This window comes from Cyanistes caeruleus, chromosome 10 (assembly GCF_971803275.1).
Source record: "Cyanistes caeruleus chromosome 10, bCyaCae1.hap1.1, whole genome shotgun sequence".
NCBI lineage: Eukaryota > Metazoa > Chordata > Aves > Passeriformes > Paridae > Cyanistes > Cyanistes caeruleus.
In genome coordinates this window covers 6,251,892-6,269,723 of record NC_141710.1, presented here as the reverse complement: position 1 = coordinate 6,269,723, position 17,832 = coordinate 6,251,892, and the positions used below count along the sequence as shown (strand labels likewise).

Here is a 17,832-nt window from a genome sequence, read left to right as displayed (position 1 = left end):
TTTCCTAATGGTGGAATTTGCATTACAAAAACACCCCCAGGACTGACCCACTGCTTCTGGGCTGCTGCTGTGATTCGGAGCCACTGAGTCACGCGTGGTTAATCTGCAGGGTGCTCATCTTCCACCTCTGCAGTTTCACATCTAAGATGACCAGACATCTGTAGGCTCTACATGGCTCCACCATGATGGCACAAAGTGCCTTAACAAAACTAAATTGTGTATATGAGCAGCCCAGACCCAGTACTAATCTCTCTTCATCTGAAGGCTCTTAGTCTTGGCTAGAACTTCATTCCCTGCTGCTTGCCTCTCTCTATATTATTTTTGCTGTAGTTCCCTCCCTGGCCCTGGGAGCTGGAGACTAAGTACAACTGGCCAAAATCCAGGAACATCTTTCCTGAGCAGCTTTGCAAAATTTTGTTCTATTTCTTCCAGAAAATTGCATTTCAAAATCTTCCAGCTCCTGTTAGATATGCAGTAGGTTCCATCAAAGGGTTACACAGACACTGGGTTGCACAGGCACATCAATCTGCCCTAGTTCACAGGGCCTGTCGATCTGTCCCAGGGACTGTGTCCTTCAGACTTGTTTGACTGCAGTGCTCATCATTTCCAGACAGACATCAGACAGGACAGGAAGGATGGCTCTGTGGACATGACCTTCCTCTGGGAGAACTATGACAGATCCAAGGGGTGATTCAGGAAAAATCCAAGGAATGATTCAAGACCAGTAAGTGCCTGGGATGCACAGTGGCATTTGATATAAAATAGTAGGGATGATGCCAATCACACCTCTTCATCATACACCTGCCTCTGTACATGGAGTTAGACTGTCTGCCAGTGCCAGAGCTGTGCCCTCTGCTTAGGACTGTCAAAAATGTCCCCTAGAGCAGAGCAGCTGAGGGGTTTCAGATGCCCCTCAGCAGCTGTAGGTGCGTGGCACAGCACAGAGATATGCTCCAAGCCCCAAGGGAGCACCTCTGTTTTGAGAGAGGCCCTACAGATGTAGGACAAGGAGAGGGTGCAGAGGTTTGGAAGACGGCTGGACATAAACAGGGGAGTCCAGATAAGGACAGCCAACTAACCACCCCCACAGCAGATGCAGTATACTTCCACAGAGGGTCTCAATGCGTTCCCTCAGGTGAGCTAAACTGATGCTCCAGGTGTGTGTACCATAGGACACACATGAGGGTTCACTGCTGCAGGGCCTTGCCAGCTCAGGCCTCTCTATGCTCTGCTCTATTTTATGGCACAACATGTTCTAATCTCCTGCCTGCACTGCATATCTCCAGTCAAGAGGTATGAGTCAAGGGTCTGCATAAGCAAGTCACATCATGGGTTTCTTACCAGTGTCCTCCTCCAGTTCATCAGCAGCCTCCTCCTCTTCCCGTGGCACTGGATATTTGAGGTGCCATACCAAACCCATGTTCTCCTTCTTGTAATACTCTATCAGTTCCTCCAGGTTCTGAAAGTACTTCACAGGGACGCCCTCTGATGCCTGAAACAAAACACAGAGGCAGTCATAGCATGGGATTTCCTACCACACAAACATTGCCCCTTGCAGAAGGAAAAACAAAGTCATAGGGAGAGGAAAAAGCCACTGCTGCTGCCCAGAAGAGAAGCTGCCCTGTTCTTGCTGCCCATCTGACCACAGACTGTGCAGAACAAAGAGAAGCAGTTTATACGTTCCAGCCAGAGTCAGCACAGATGCCAACCTCAAAGACTCACTGCAGCCAAATGGAAGAGCTCTCTCACTGGTTTCAGGGTGATTGGTTTCACTGCAAAGGAAGATTTTAAAAACAAGTAATTCTCCCAGATTAATCTTTGTATTCTCTCTTCTACTGAGCACAAAGCCACTAGACTGTGTTATATTTTGTGGTATCCAGGAAGAATTTTTCTGTGAAATTGCAAGGTAAACATGGCTAAATCCAGACATTAGCATCCCTTCCAGGATTCAAAGGCTCAGAACTGTGTTCAAATGAAACAAGGTGCCGCCCCACACAGAAATGTTGGGATGGAGGTTTAGAGAGCAGCAAGGACTGCAAATGCGCCTGGCATGACACTGTATGTGCCAGCTGAATTCTGTGACCAAACCTGTCTCGAGCACACCCTGGCCACTAATCTCAGCAAATGGTTACCCACAGGGGCCAAACACAGGGATAAGGTTTTGGAGGTGTTCAGAGCCAAAGCTTCAGTGTAATTATATCCACACATTGGCACAAACAGTGACTCTGCCAGCAGGAACAGCTGCTATCCCTGCAGCTCTGCTCCAGTGCTTCAACCACAGACCCTACCAAAGACAGACACAGTCTCTCATGGCTCAGCACAGACCTTCTGAGTAAGGGAAAGAGCCCTGCATCACCTCCCAAACTGCGATGAAGTGTCATCCAATCCCAAGGCTACAGCAACACACAGCCAAAGCTCTGATCCCTCTCTTTGGGGCACCCTCTTCCTGGCAGGGTGCTCCTTCTGGACAAAAGGTTTTCCCACAGAAACCAATCCAAGAAGGCCCTGTCTATCTGTATATCTGCCATAAAAGATCAAGAAGTGGAATGGTGGAGAGCAGTTGTCTTCCATCCCCACGAGGCTGTTGTTCTTGACTTAAAAGAGCAACACTGGGAACTGTTCACAGCTGGGCAATCTGAAGGAAGACCTGATCACCCCAATGGCAGGCTTGACTGGCATTGTTATGCATGCATAAAACTAGATTTTGCAGGGGAAACATGGTTAATTAGTGAGGAATTAAAGCTGTGCCTCCAATTTGACATAACTTGTTACACAGACATTCTGCCTCTGACTAACAGGCAGGGTATTTGAATTTATTTTGGGTTTGCAGTGATTGCCTGTAAAAAGTAACACACAAAGTTTCAATACATGTTTGAACAAGCTCATTTACTTGCCATTCATCTTTGCTCAGTTTCTTATTCTCTATGAACTTTTTTGCTTGAAAGGCCAATGTAGAAAATCAAAGAAATTAAACAAGTGAGATGTGAGCAAAAACCACAGCAGAGCACAGGAAAATGTCTTCAGTGAGTCCTAGCAGCAACAAGATTTCTTTTTAACTTTTCCTAAAGAGTAAAATCTCAGGCCAGAAATTAGGACAGTGCTTTCAAAAGTGAAGGGCATTTGAAGTCATCAGTGCCCTCAGGCTTGCCATTAAAAATACCTTTCATTTTTAGCTACACCTGTATGTCTTTAAAGGCTCTGCAAGGCACATTTTCACAACAAACAGGGGTGATATTTCTGAGAGCTCTGCCTGTACAGCCTCCTTTTCTGTCTTCCACATAACTGCTCCTGCATTTAACAAGATTTATTATCCTCATACACTGGAAAACATCATATTCAGCATGAAGGCAATACTTGCACAAACACTGGATTATATTTTTGTGAGGCCGGAGATGTTGAAACAAATCATTGGTTAAAACTTCTGAAGATTCTACCCAGTGTAGGCCAAACCCTGCTCTGCTAGAGCAGCCTGGACTCTGCACATTCGGAATGACTTCTCATTTACACCAATTAATGGGACCTCCCAGACTCTTCTGCTTCTTGGTGCCAAGTGCAAAGTTTGGGAATCAGGGAAAACTGTCAAGGAAAAATCAGCTCTAATCCATCGTATGAAAGGATCCTGAAGTCACAGTGCTGCACTGGAATAGACCAAGAATAGTTAAGCCAGTCTTCCATGCTCTCTGTTCATTTTCTATGCAGTACCTTCTTCTGCTCTGAAATCCCTGTTTTTGTGATTATTCATTGACCAGCACCCCCACAGCAGCCCAGAGGGCACAGTCAGCAGCTCTGGTGGTGGGATGGCAGCACACTCAGCCTCCGTGCCCTGCCCATGGCAGCATCACCCACACTTAACCCTCTGGATTACCCTGCCTGGGCTGCCTTCTGCCCACCTGCAGCCCCCATAGATAGGCTGGAGCTCATAAGGCACAAGGCTTGGGGTGGCTTGCTTTGCCCAAGGCTACCCCAAAGGGCACCTGGGAAAAGGCATCAGCCCCACCAGAGCACACACACGGACCCCAAAAAACACCAAGGACAAACTGGATCAGGGTTTGCCATGTGCATCCCTGTAGGAGGAAAGCTTTGCTGTCAGTGCTCTCTCTACCTCTTGAATTACTGTAGCCTGCTCCGCTCCTCTTTCCAACTTCTCCCTCACTTTCCTTTGCTACTTTACCACCTGCCTGCTTCCCCAGATCTCCCCAGACTGTGCCTGAAGGCCCCTGTCCCTGCACAGAATCCCTGCCACCCTCACTGCCCAAACACTGTCTTCTCACCCTTATTCTACCCCTCAGCTCCTGCTCTCCCAATGTGCCTGCAGGAAGACAAACTGCCATGAAAGGCTCTTTTCAGGCCAGAGGCTCGATAGAAGTGGTAGGAAAGGCTGAATTAGCACTTTTTGCTGCCAAGGATAGTTCAGTCTCTGAAACTGTCCTGGTCTCTGTGGTAAGCAGAAGGAGTATTTTGCAACAGGCCTCCTTCCTCTAACTCTCTGCACAGTCCAAAGCCTGTGTTCCAGCTCAAATTCCCCAGCATGGCCATCAGCCCCAGCTCTCATGCAGCCTGGCTGGGTGCACACATGAGCACAGAGGCTCTGCTGTTATGCACCCCTTCTACTCTGTTAACTTGGCCCACTGCACCCAGCCACCTTTTGTGATAAAGCCCCCCTTCTCCTCCCTCAAGGATAATTGGAATTTATGACCATGTCAAGGAGCTGGGCTTTGTATCTGAATCCAGATGCTCATTCCCAAAGAGAAGCAGCCTCCATCTCAGCAGTGCCAGCTCCTCTGACAGCCCACCTTTCCCAAGTCCAGTCAGGAGAAAAAGGACCAACTCCCCATGGCACACAGTAAAATAAAGAACAGCATTTCATATTTTAGGACAGAATTCAGCAAAGAACTGAATATGTGTCCTGAGCAGCTGCACAGAGATAGTGAGAGCTGAAACAAGAAAATGGGGAACCAGCAGGGTTGGGAGCTCCAACCAGCCATGGCCAAGCACAGAGGAAAGGATGGGCAGCCTCAGACCTGCTCAGCATATGCTCGTAGTGGGGGAGTTTTAGGGTCCTTCCCCACACCACAAAAGGCAGTGGCACCACCTTGCTACACATCAGCTCAGCTATCATGAAAGTCTGAAAGCAAAATCACTGGATTATTCTCATTTATTTTCTTTTGTATTATAATTGTTATTATTTTCAAGGATCTCAAGAGAGGAAACATGGGAAGGGCTGCACTCCTCCAACACACAGCTGTGCCCAGCAGCCCTCTCCGCTTTTTGCCTGAACTATGAAATAAGCTCCTCCCAGATCAAACACCACCCCGAACATCCACACTCCCCACAAGAGAGCAGGACACCGTGCTTTGCACAGAGGCATAGCAAACACTGTACATTGTTTGAAATGGGAGAGAGAACAGTAAAAACAAGATATTATTATTATTATTATTATTATCCATTAGGGAGGGGATGTTCTCATCCCTTCACCAACAGGAGAAGCACAAAGCCTGCATGACAGACAACAGTCAGGTTGTTTGGAACACAGGTGCAAGGTACTCAGATACTGCCTGCGCTGCATGAGCCACTCCACATCCAACAGCTCAGCATTTTGCTCCCAGCCACAGAGCAATAGGACCATGACCAAGGCTGTGGTGTGTTTCCAGCCAGCACTGCCTGGGACTGCAGGGATGATGCCTGAGCAGCATCAGCTGAACACTGAAAGTCTGGTTCAGTAATGCTGCTGTGAGTGCACAGGCTGCCGGATGACCCCCCTGAGGGTTGATCTCTGCCAGCAAGTGAGGAAAGCAGCCCAAATCTGGGACATCTGCTAGGACATCTGCTTTCTTCCCACTTGAACTTGTGGCATTGGTTTATAGGTGGGGAAAGAAAAGTGGTGGTGGATAATAAAGCACTGGTATTGACTCAGGTTGTAGATGTTTGCAGAGCACATTACCAAAAACTGGACTGACGGTAAACTCTTAATAAACATCCTCCAGACAACTGCTCTGGATGACAGGAGTGAGGCAAAGTGCAGCCTAAACTTTACATAAGCTTGTCCTGGATTTTGAGACAGGAAACAGAGGCAGAACAGGGCACTGTGAACAAACCAGAGCAGGACGGGGCAGCACAGAGCATGCTGGAGCCACCCCAGCAGAGCCAACAATGAAATCCACTTCCCGCCCCCCTGCCTGCATTTAGTAAGTAACTGTTTCCTCAGGATTATCACAGGATAGATCTTGTTTTAATTGCACAGAGAATTATTTCAAGTCATTATAAACGTGGATGGCAAGTGTCATCTCCATGGCAACACACCACATCCCCAGAAATGTGCTCACAGGGCTCATGGGACACCAGAGAGGTGTGGATGGCAGGCTCTCCTTCCGTGGGGATTTTTCCATCATCCCCACTGGTACCTCGGCTTTGTGCTGATGGCAGCCACAACAAATGGAAAGGAAACACCTAGTGAACATATGCAATTTAGGGAACAGCCCACAAAACAGCAGAGTTGTACACAGGAATTTGGAGAACAATGAATCAGAGACTGAGCAGCAATTTTATAGCGGGAAGCTACATTCAAAGCAGAAGTCTCTCCAAGATCTATTAATGAGAGTGTCACACAAGATGCAAGAAGAAATTCTTCTGCTGTACTTAGTTCCATAAGGCTTTAGCTGGACTGCTGTGGACAGCTTGGGGCACCAATTCTTATGGAACATATAAAGTACCATAGAAAGTCCCAAGGAAAATTTCCAGGGAAGACTGAAGAGTTGGAAAATGGGTTTCACACAGAAAGCTCAGAAGAAAGGAACTTGTATGGTCTGGCAAAGGGACAGCCTGGAGATGTTACAGCAGCAGTCTTACAGGTTTTAAATTCTCTTCTACAGAAGATGGTAACCAGACATATTGCAAGGCCCCAGGGGACAGCAGTGCCATGCACCCAGGCACTCCTCACAGCCAGCTACCAAGTGTCTGATCCTGCCTCAGCTCAAAACCAGGGCAACGCTGGGCTCACACACCTGCAAGGCCTCCTGACACCCCACACCCTGTGAGTATAGGAAGCCCTCTGCAAATCTCCCAGTTTCCTTCATCCAGATCCAGAACCCTTGAAGAGCATGGGTAAAGCTGAACATGATCATGCTTTTCACCACCAGCCCTACCATTTCAACTGCATCCCAAACCACAGCTTTCAGACCTTCCACATCTGACTCCAGCCCTTCTGGCTATGAACCTTCTTTCACACAGGATGTCTTCATGTCTCCTGTCCCCAAGAGCCTGTCCCCAGTTCTGCATGTCCTTCCAGTTTTCCATTTTCTCCAGTCCTCTGTATTCTCACAGTAAAATGGCTGAGCACATCTAGCTACAACTTGCTCTTGTTTTCTTGCTGAACTGTCTTCTAGGCTGCTCATTTCATCCAGACAGGTACAAATAATGCCTTTAATCACCAGACTTTGGTTAAATATTGTGACCCCCTTTCCAAATTCAACCACCTGAACTTTTCAACAGGTTTTGCATGGCTCTGATAATCTGGTCTTCGTTTGTATCTGGTTGAGAGAACGCCTTGCCAAAGACACTCCAAACACAGGTTTAATGAGGAACAGCTCTGAACATGTCTTTAAGAGAAGTTGCAAGTATAAAGACATGAAGTAAAAAGATGTAAAGCCTATCCCAAACTAGGAGAGGAACTGGTTAACTGGTTAACTTGGGGTTCATTACAACAATTGTATAAATAGATGGCACAGGAAGTCTGGGGCCCTCAGAAGGAAGAGGAAGTGTTTTCCTTTCCTGTGCCAAGGCACAGGAGGAACTAGGAAACTGATCATCTGGTTATATTGCTTGAGGCCAATCTTTTCTAAACAGAGTACCTTAAAACAGGTATTTAAACACATACATAGGCATTTCAGTAACAGGCAATAAGTTTTCAAAGTTACAAATTTCTTGCAAATACCCACCAGCTTAAATGAAAATGGTAAATCAGGTCAATTCTACAATTCTAGAGGCTGGCAGGAACTCTTCTCTTCTTTCAGATTTGTAAAAAAAATGTTTTGAGGTTTGGAAAAAAGTTGTCTTCAAGACTATCTGTTAGCTAGGAAGTCTAGGTGGCATTTTAAAATTGATGTTTGGCTCTCATGTAGACAAGTTTTTTGTATTTCACTAAAGAAGTGAACCTAAGAGCTATGAAATTCCTGGTAAATTATTTTTAAAGCATTTTTAGCAACCTGACTGTGTTTCAGTTTCATTTTGTTAGCAAACCTGACTTATTTTTAGATCAAATCTTATGCTACGAAGTTTCAGGAGCATATCACAAAAATGGGATTGTAGACAGGAATCACAGCTGGGAGAATCAGCTACTTTCCAAAATATAAGCCACCCAGAAATGTACTCTAATTTGAATGCAACACCTGGGGCTTGGAAGAAACGGAGCTACCTAGGAGCACAGAGGGAGAGAAGCGTGTGGCTGAGGAAAAGAGGGCTCCTGTGACCTGGAGGGTCAATAAAGAAATGAATAAGAGGTGGGAACCTGTGGGCTGGCAAGGGAGTTCTGCTGCTGCAAAAAGCTCAGCAAGAGGGCCTCTGCCAGGGAACTAAGCATGAAAGAAGAGGTGAGGGGAGGAATCTAGGGAACACAGGCAGAGGATGCTGGTGGGTGGCCAGAGCAGCACTTCCTTGCTTGAAAAAAGACCATACAAATTTTGGCGAGAATTGCACAGTGTAAGTGCAGTTATAAGTAATATACCTTGAATAATATTGGAGGGAATGGAAGGTGAACAGTCCCTGTCTCCTCCAAGGTGAGAGATGATGGAGGCTTATTGTCTCATTCCACATTTGGTTTGATCCTGATATTAAGTCTGTTAATACACGTCACATCTGCTACAGTGACCTTTTAAGACTTTGGGTGAAAATCATGGAATTCATAGAGCTCTGGAAAAGAGGGATTCAGAATTTCTGACAGAGATGATTCATGGAAGGAAACAAGGAATTACAATTTAATAACAACTAAGTACATATTACTTCTACTTGTAATCCTGGCTGAAAATCTGACATCCAAAAAAATCTGAGTTAAAAATGAAAAAAAAAGAAAATAACTGTATTGTCAATCCTATAAAATTCCCTCTGTTCCTCCAATGCAACTGAGGGATGCCGGTACATACTATCAGAAGCTCCATTTTTTTAAGCATGATACTGACTTAAGAGACTCTGTGTATTAATTACTCACACTCCATCACAATTCCATTCTTATTAAACATTATAAAAAATAGGATTGCTGAAGGTTTCCAGTTTTGGGAAAGGCCATCTCACTTTCTCCTATGTATGGTGGCATGGAAAGGATTTGAGAAGCACAATGCATTCTTGGTTTCAAATGCTTAACATGTTCTGTGTGTGTGGAGTGTGAGCCCAGTTGCAGTTAATCCTAAAAAAGATCCTAACTCTCATATCTGCCACTTGATTTCTTCTGGCCATGCAAGAGTTTTCCTATCTGTGACCCCATCCAGGCTTCATTCTGGCAGCCTAAAGACTAGTCATGTTCACAGGCAGAACTGGGACATTTGCAAATTAGGAGAGTCTGATGGAGGAAAGGAATACTGAAAGGAGTTCTCAGTAGAGTATAATTGGCTGCCAGATTTTTATCTCAAGTTCCTTGCTAAAATTCTACCTCCTAAAGAAAAACATATTAGAAGCTCTGGATGGTGACAGACCTGTGGAAGGCTTTTGAACTGGCATTCTCCACACATGATAAAGAGATAGATTATAAAAACAATGTACTCAGATCCTACTTAAAGACCCCATTACACTCTTCTCCAGCACTTCATGGTTCACATAAGAAGTATGTTAATTGACAAATATGCAACTAACATAGTTAGATAGAAGCCAGGAAGAACACCAAAAAATTCTAGAAAGATCATGTACTTGGGATAGTTCTTTACATTTTTCACATTAAACAAACCATTCAAACTCCAGACTTCAATAAAGATTTTGCCAATACAACACACAATGATTCAGCCTGTAGCACCAAGAGAAACCTGCTGAGCAAACAACCCTTTTAGCATTTCTCTGTGTTAAAATAAATAAGATTTACATCAACAAAAAGCAAACAACAGTACAGTTCCATGATGGAACATGAAGGACTGGTATTAAATTTAGCTACAGGGTGCAAGTCAGATGAGTTGATGGTGAATGAGCAAGGACTGCAGATCCATGAGGATCTGATGCATTTTTTTTAGCACTTCTGTAGTGTGTAGGTGGAATTTAAGTAAAAGTTTTGGAGTATGCTACTTCTAAGAACTTTAGTGATTTTATCACATGCCTTGTGCTTTTTGGTTTTCCACTGAAGAGCTTCAACACTTGAAGTCAAATGAAAATTTCCATTTTAATTTCTTCATGAAGTATCTAGCTCTAGTGCTTACCAAGACAAGCTTGAAAACTTATCCCAAGAGTTAGCAATGCACCCAAGGCATCAAATGTACCACAGTCATTTGTTTCTGAAGGCACTTAATGGAGGTCATCGTTGCGATTTTGTCAGTGCTCTTGGCTGACAGTAGCTGGGTTGGGAGAACTATTGCAGGTTACTTGCTTCTCATGGAAGTTCCCAAACTCCCTTCAGCTTTTCCCTCTGTAGAAGGCAATAAATATGTACCCAGGCAACTGTGTGTGGTGTTTGAAGTCCTAGGAGAAAGAACTTTTCCCTGAAACAGGTGAAGATATGCCCACAATGGCTCTGTCTGCACAGCTGAGCAGGATCCCTCAGCCCACATCAGTCTTACACTGAATTCCTGGGGATCTTCTACAACCTGTGCAGCAGACAGTGGAGGATCCATAATCATCTCTCTGCTTTCCCTATTGTCCTCCTGGCTGAATGAATCCCAGTTTCAACAAGCACTAAATATGCATAAATTACATAAACTATCCAGTGGGAAAGGAAACATGTAAGATTAAAGAGGTAATACTTACTAAGATATGCTGCTGAAGCAAAGCAATGCAGGCAGAAGGTGCATGGGAAGCAGCTGCATGCACCACATTGAACTGCATCATTTTCTAGGATTGCATAATTCAACCCCCCAAGCAATGCACAGTAAGGGTAGGCACCTTAGTTACAATTTTCTGTCTCAGTCTGCAGAATTTTTCAGGCTTTAGCTACAGCAACTGATTACTGTTTGTGACACTAAGGATGACCACTTGTCCTTTCTTTCAAGGGGCTGTCCCTTATTTCATTCAGTTACTGCAAACCCTTACTCAATCAGTTGGAAGCCTTGAGCCATAGCTGCTGACCGAACAGATACAGAACCCAGCCTGAAGGAGCACATCATTTAGCAAAACTAACCACAAAACTAAAAGCAGAAAGAAAACACCATTCAAACCCTCTCCTTTTGTGTTCTCCCCTGAAATGCACCTCTGGAATAAAAATATGGAAGTTACACAATTTTTGTTACACTTTGGCCCCCAAAATTGGACTCGCAGTTTCTGGGTTTGCATGCACAGGAATGTACAATGACAACAGGCTACCCAGTGCCTCTGTGAGCAACCAGTGCCTGTCTGTGGCTCCTGCTGTGTCTGATCACAAGGAACACTTGATACTAAGACTGTTAAACAGCACAGGTCACTACACCCCCATCAAGTTTTGGAGAATAAGGCTTAATGCAGAGTTACTCAGAAATTTTAACTCAGGCTTACCAGTCTGCTAACAGATACCAACTCCAGCCCAGAGGGAGCTTCACCATCCTTTGCCCATGGGGTTTGCTGAACCCAGCTTGTACCCATGCAGTAGCATGTTGACTTTTAAAATACTGCAGAGGAACAGCTTCAGAAGCCTGGGATGGAACAGATCTCAACCAGTTTAGACAGAAGCACCAACACTGAAAACTCTGACAGAAGTACAAACTGAAGACATAAGATGTCAGACAGCTGGGCAAAGGTCTGAGAACAACCAAAAGCTGCATTGTGACTTCATTCTTTCAGAGGGACTGAAACAACTGAGTCTGAGCTATGTTTGCTAAAGTCTGTTTCATTTCCCTAAACTATTTTGTCATTTGGAATCAAGCCTTGCACATATTTATGCAGCAATCTGAAAACTCAAGGACACTAAATTTCATTTAAAAGCTGTAATAACTTCAACCACCAAAAGGTAAATTTGAAGAGTATTGGTGAAACAGACCCTCTTTACCCGAAACAAGTGCAACCAGGACAATACTTTCAGTTGATATTCAAAGGTAATTGTATCTTTGTATTTTACATTTATGTCAGCAATATGCTGCAGCCCATGTGGGTTGTGTTGGTCCTATTCCCCAAGGGTGCAGCGCAGACTGACTGAATGAGATCTAACTGGAGCCTACATGTCACTTGTAATGTGCTGGATGAGTTCCATGTCTGCATGGGGAGGGATTCAGCCTGCAAATATCCATCTCATCAGCAAATCAAGGTAGATCTCTGAAGAAGGAAGGGCATTACCTTGTCAGTATGGAGTGTGGAAACAATTTTGTAGTGAACAGCAGTACTTGCCATAAGACTCACTGTAAACAAATCTGTGTTTTTCAAGACTAATTCCTATCTTAAATGATCAGGACAAAAAGCCTCATACAGCACCAACAACATAATAGTTTCTGTTTTCTTAAGAAAACAACTCAAGACTTGCCTGTAAATGAGCACTTTCCTCTGTGGCCCATCATCCCTCAAAGCTCAGAAGCAATAAAACACAATGTTTCATTACCACACAGCTGAGAGGGAAATAATCGATTGTCTTCCTGCATACCTGAAATTGAGTTATGAAGCTTCATCAGAAATCTTTGGAAATATAAAACACTGTGTTGATTTGGCACAGCCTGGGATTTGCTAGCTGGAGAGGGCCACAGAAGTGGCTTCTGTGAGAAGCTGCTAGAAGCTTCCACCATGTCTGACAGAGCCAATTTCTGATGGTTCTGAATATGGACATGCTGCTGGCCCAATTGGAGAGGTTGCTAACACTTCTGCAATGACATATTTAAGAAGAAAATCAAAGCAGAGCAAGCACAGTTTTTTCCAGGGGTCACGAGGTGCCGCCACCGGGGCCATCCTGGCACAGCTCACGGTAATTTGCTGCCACGGCCACCTCCATCCCAGTGCAGCCTGCAGTGAGCCTCGCCTGCCTGGCCACCCCTGGCCAGCCATGCCCTGGGCACAAGGGCAGGGGTGGCAGTGGCTTCTCCTTCCTGGTGCCCCGCACGAAGAGAGGAGTTAAACAGCGCCAGCGCTGCGGCAGCCGCCAGTGCCCGCAGAGGCGGCAGGGCCACCTGGCCAGAGGCAAAAACATGGTGAGCAACTCCCCAACACGGAATTTAGATAAGAACAACCTCCCGGCACTGTGGGATCCTGCAAGGATCTTTGATTTGGTGGAACTTGTTGGCAATGGTACCAAAACAAGCAGTTTTTCTTCTAGACAGAGGAGGAAGTGAGGAAATGTAAGGGAAAACAGCATGGCAGCACCAAGGTCAGTGGAGAAAGGTGGGGAGAAAGTGCTTCAAGGGCTGGAGTCGAGATTCCTCTGCAGGCCATGGTGAGATCTGTAGTGAAACAAACTGCCCCCTGTAATCCATGAGGTCCACAGGGGATGCAGAAATCCACTCGTGGGTCGTGAAAAAATTGGTCATGCCAGAGTGGGTGGATGGCAGAGAGAGCTGTGATCCAGTGGGAGACTGGAATAGAGAGAGGGCCCCTGCTTCCAGAGATAGAGAAGAGAGGGCCCTTGCTTCCAAACTGGAGCATCCTTAGAGGACTGCACCCCATGGATGAGTGAACCAGGCCACAACAGCTTTGGGGAGACTTTGCCTGTGGGAGGGACTCACGCTGCAACAATTTTGGTAGGACTGTTGCTCATGAGATTGGAGCCACAGGAGATAGTTCATGGAGAATTGTCTCCTGTGGGAGGGACCCCACGGCATAACAGAGGTAAAACTCCTCTCCCTGAGTGAACTGAAAGAGATCTCGGGTGATGAACTTACCAAAACCCCCATGCCCTGTCTCCCTGTGCTGTTGGTGGGAAAAGGGAGGGGTTGGGGGGGGGGGGCAGGAAATGGTGTTTTAACCAAATGGATTGATTAATATGTGACTGATAACACTAAAGCTAATATCCATCAAAGTGCTGCAAAAATTAGAGCATTTTCTTGTTAATAATGTTGGTTGCATAAGTTTTCAGTTGTTTTTTTTCATCTGCCGTAATAGTTCCAAAATTTCAGGAAAATTTTCCTTTTGCAAGTCCAGGAGACATTGAGGTGAGGATGTCCCAGGGCTCATCTCAGGGTTATACATGTTTGTAACTCGGTTGTTTGCACACCCGAGCTCTTGTAACAGAGTGGGGAGAAGATCCGGCACGGTAGGAAAGAGGTGCTGGGTATGTGATTCTGGGTGGTCAAAGCCCCTCCAAAGGATAACAGGTGAAACAAATAAAATATAATTGTTAAGCTGCTTACTGTATAACAGCCCTAGTCCTTATCTCCAGAGTCTAGAGGAATTTTGCAGCTCCTGGAGGCTGCTTTGTACCTTCAGCGAGGATTGGCTATTTGCAACTTTCATTTGTTTGAGCATGATGAAGGCTTTATGACATAACACAATTACTGGAGGGCAAACAGCAAAATAAATTTGTAGGTGTAGGGATTTTTAAATATGTAGAAGAAGGGATTACAGGTGACCTCACCCCTGATAAATCACTGTTGTACTTATTACCAAAGAAGAGGTACAGCCTTGCCTTTAATGGGTCACAGCTATGACAAATAAAGGTACGTGTGATAAAAGGGATGGGTTGGCTGGTTAGGAGAAAGGTAGAGGAGCTCTGAGGAAAAAGGAACAAGAGAAATACAAAGAAGAATGAAACAAGGAGGAGAGTGAAAGATCTGCTGTTAGGTCAGTCTGGGTCTGATGGAGTTAGAGCCTGCTGTCATAGTCCAGCAGTCAGTCTGCAGTTGGGACCCTAGAGCAGAAGCTTGCTGTAGGCAGAGTCAGGATAGCTAAGCTGTAAAGAGAATAAAAAAGGACCCTTTTCACATTGTTAAATGAGAGTCTGTCTCATTTCTATCCCTAAGGAGAGTTCTGCTGCAACAGAAATTAATGACATTCATTTGCATTTCCCTCATTAAAAGGAGATTTTTTCTGATAGTACATCCAGATACAAGGGATTTCGCTTCATGGCATGCATTAGCTTCCAAATACCTGATTACCTTATTTGAATGTTGAAAAACAAAATAGTATCACTTTAACTTGATTTAAACCATATTGTCTGAAATTTTTTTAATATTTCAGGAAACTGGAAACATTCTGGAAGGATTCAAACTAGACAAAAGCTGGATATGGTTTGTTTGTATGAAGAATTTTGTATACTGAGAGATTCGGTAGCAGGAATGTGCATGTTTCAGGAAATACCTAGTTCTCTTATTAAATGCTGCTCCTTTCAGCTTTCCAAAACCTGTGTAGTGCATTAAGTTCACTCCTACCTCAGATGCAAGAATGGAAAAAACACATTTTCCTTGTATAAACAGATTTGGATAGTTTACAGAAGCATGCAATATATGGATTTTGCTAAGTCCTAATTGTAAAATATTTTCAGTCCTATATGTAAAGTACTTTGCAAATGGATTTAAATCAACATTAATTTGTTGAAAAATATTCAAATTTTAATATCTAAAATTTTTGGTAATAAAATGAAGCTTAATATAATTAAATTATGGTTTAGGACATACTAGAAATGTGCTGCCCTAACCATGCTTCAATACATTGCCTATAAGTATTGTCTGGTTGTTTGCTTGTGCTTTCTTTCTATCCAAGAGAAGTGATTACTCTGAGTATCTCTAAGCCCTGCAGTGTGAACAGAGTCCACAAGCACAGTGAGCTTTCTGCAATAACAGATAACTCGAGTGGAAACTGTTCCATTCTTGTAATTATCTTTTCTTAAAACAGCCTCTGTGCAGTCTGCAAGTGGCATTTTGGGCAGATCCGTGCCTGCCCTTTCTTCACTGGAGCCCATGAGGTTGCACCATCAGAGTTGAGCAGGTATAAACACAGAGCTGTGACAGAAGATGTAAGTGGTGGATGGCTGAGCCTCACCTGAAGTGTTTTATTTTGCTTTATCACCCAATGAAACCAGCTCCAGGGTAATTTCCCAGTAGAAAAGTTTTGATCAATTACAGATAGATTAGCAAAATCCACAGCAAATCACGAAGTCCTGTTAGAGAAAACATTTTCATGGCCACATGAGCCAGAGCAGCACAACACACTGAGATTACAGTGCAGCAACAAAGAGAACAACTAAAACTTTGCACCTCTGCAAAGGGCTGACAATGGACTTGGTACTGCATATGGCACAGGCAGACAGTGTCTCTGACGTTGGTGACAGCAGCAGTGACACCAGGAATACAGGAACTGATCTAAACTCATAGCTCTTATCAGATACAGCTATCAGGACAGCAGCCTGTGCTCCAAAGCCAGTTTGAACACCGGATGGGGCCTCTGCCCCAGCTCCACCCTGCAGGACTCATAAACAGAAGGCAGAACTAATCCTTGTCAGGAGCAGATGCAGTCCTACCAACAGTGATGTAACAGGCACCCCTCTCATTGTACATCTTAGCCCATCCCAGGAGGGAGAATTTAATTTGTTCTGGCATATTTAGTCAACCAATATGCAATGTATAAATCAAGATGGTTCCCAAAAAATGTGTTTCCAGAAGTGCACTGGGGAGGGGGGGTTCAGCAGAAAACCCTATACAGTGTTTATGAATTCTCCTAACTCCTGGGAGCTGCAGAGCACACTGGTGATCTGCTCTTAGTGTCAGTTGGTACAGTGAGTCACAGCTGCTGCCCTGCTTTCCAACTGCTCACATAGCACTATTTGTTTCCTGTTGCACAAAGCCCAGTGTCAGACTAGAAGAAAAGCACCAGAAAGAGGAAAAAAAAAATATAGCTTTATGATCACTCACTGTAAATGCAAGAAGTGTTCGTATACACAGGAATGATGATCTGGCACTATGACTGCAAAATGAATATTTCCCATGTTTCCCCATGGAGCAGGGAGCAGGAAGGTGCATACACACTGCTGCCTTCTGTCAAAGAGCTGGGCAGCTAGGACAGCCCAGTGGGTGTAAGAGGAAAGAAAAAGACAGGCTGTAACTTTGAAAACACTAATGCTTTCTTTACTGTAATGCATTCTCTTGTACAGCAGGAGAAGAAAGCTGTTTTTTGTGATCCCTTCTCACAACATGGTAATCTACATTTTTTCAAATCCACAATTAATTTGAGTTGGTCAATCAGTTTTGCTCAAAACAAAAAAAAAGTTCTTAAAAAAATGAAGAAGCTTGGAGCATATGCTATGCAAGGCATAGTCTTGGTTCAACACCCTTTCCCCATATTAGTGTAAAAGGTGATAAGTCATGTTAGGATTTTTCCGCTTTTATTCCTTTCTTTCAGGGAACTTTCTCCCTGAACAAACTATGTTTGTTTAATATGATAACGACAATGTTTAAGAGAGACAAAAGATGTAGCCATGGAGCAGGGGGAAAGGTGCAGCTGGCTGCAGTCTGTTAGCTCAGGGGCTTTCTCTTTGGAAGTGCAGGAATGCTGCCAGGTTTTGGCTGGGGGGTGAGGGGCTGAGCTCAGCATTGCGCTCACTCTTGGGACTGGAGGGGAGACAATTCTGCTGTTGCTGTGGGAAGAATTGGCGGCCACCACAGAGTTCTGTCCTTTTTGCCTTTCTGGTGCCAGCCCTGTTTGTGCAGTGCTGCAGTTTGTCCATCAGAGTATCTCCCCCAGCCTTCACACACAGTGGCACGAGGCCTGTGCTTGATCCTGCAAAAGACCTATGAAGTGTTATCTGGCAGAGTACAAGCAGAACATAAG

General features: G+C 44.6%; 1 protein-coding gene across 6 annotated transcripts in view; it reads right to left on the bottom strand.

The window, feature by feature from the left end:
- The window catches only part of INPP5D (inositol polyphosphate-5-phosphatase D), a 51,471-nt gene that overhangs the window by 24,048 nt on the left and 9,591 nt on the right, over positions 1-17,832 (bottom strand). For all 6 annotated transcript variants that reach the window (XM_023933370.2, XM_023933367.2, XM_086844491.1 and 3 more), the window contains one exon: positions 1,342-1,492. In XM_023933370.2, coding sequence (XP_023789138.2) covers positions 1,342-1,492 — 151 coding nt within the window. The remainder of the gene's footprint in view (positions 1-1,341; positions 1,493-17,832) is intronic.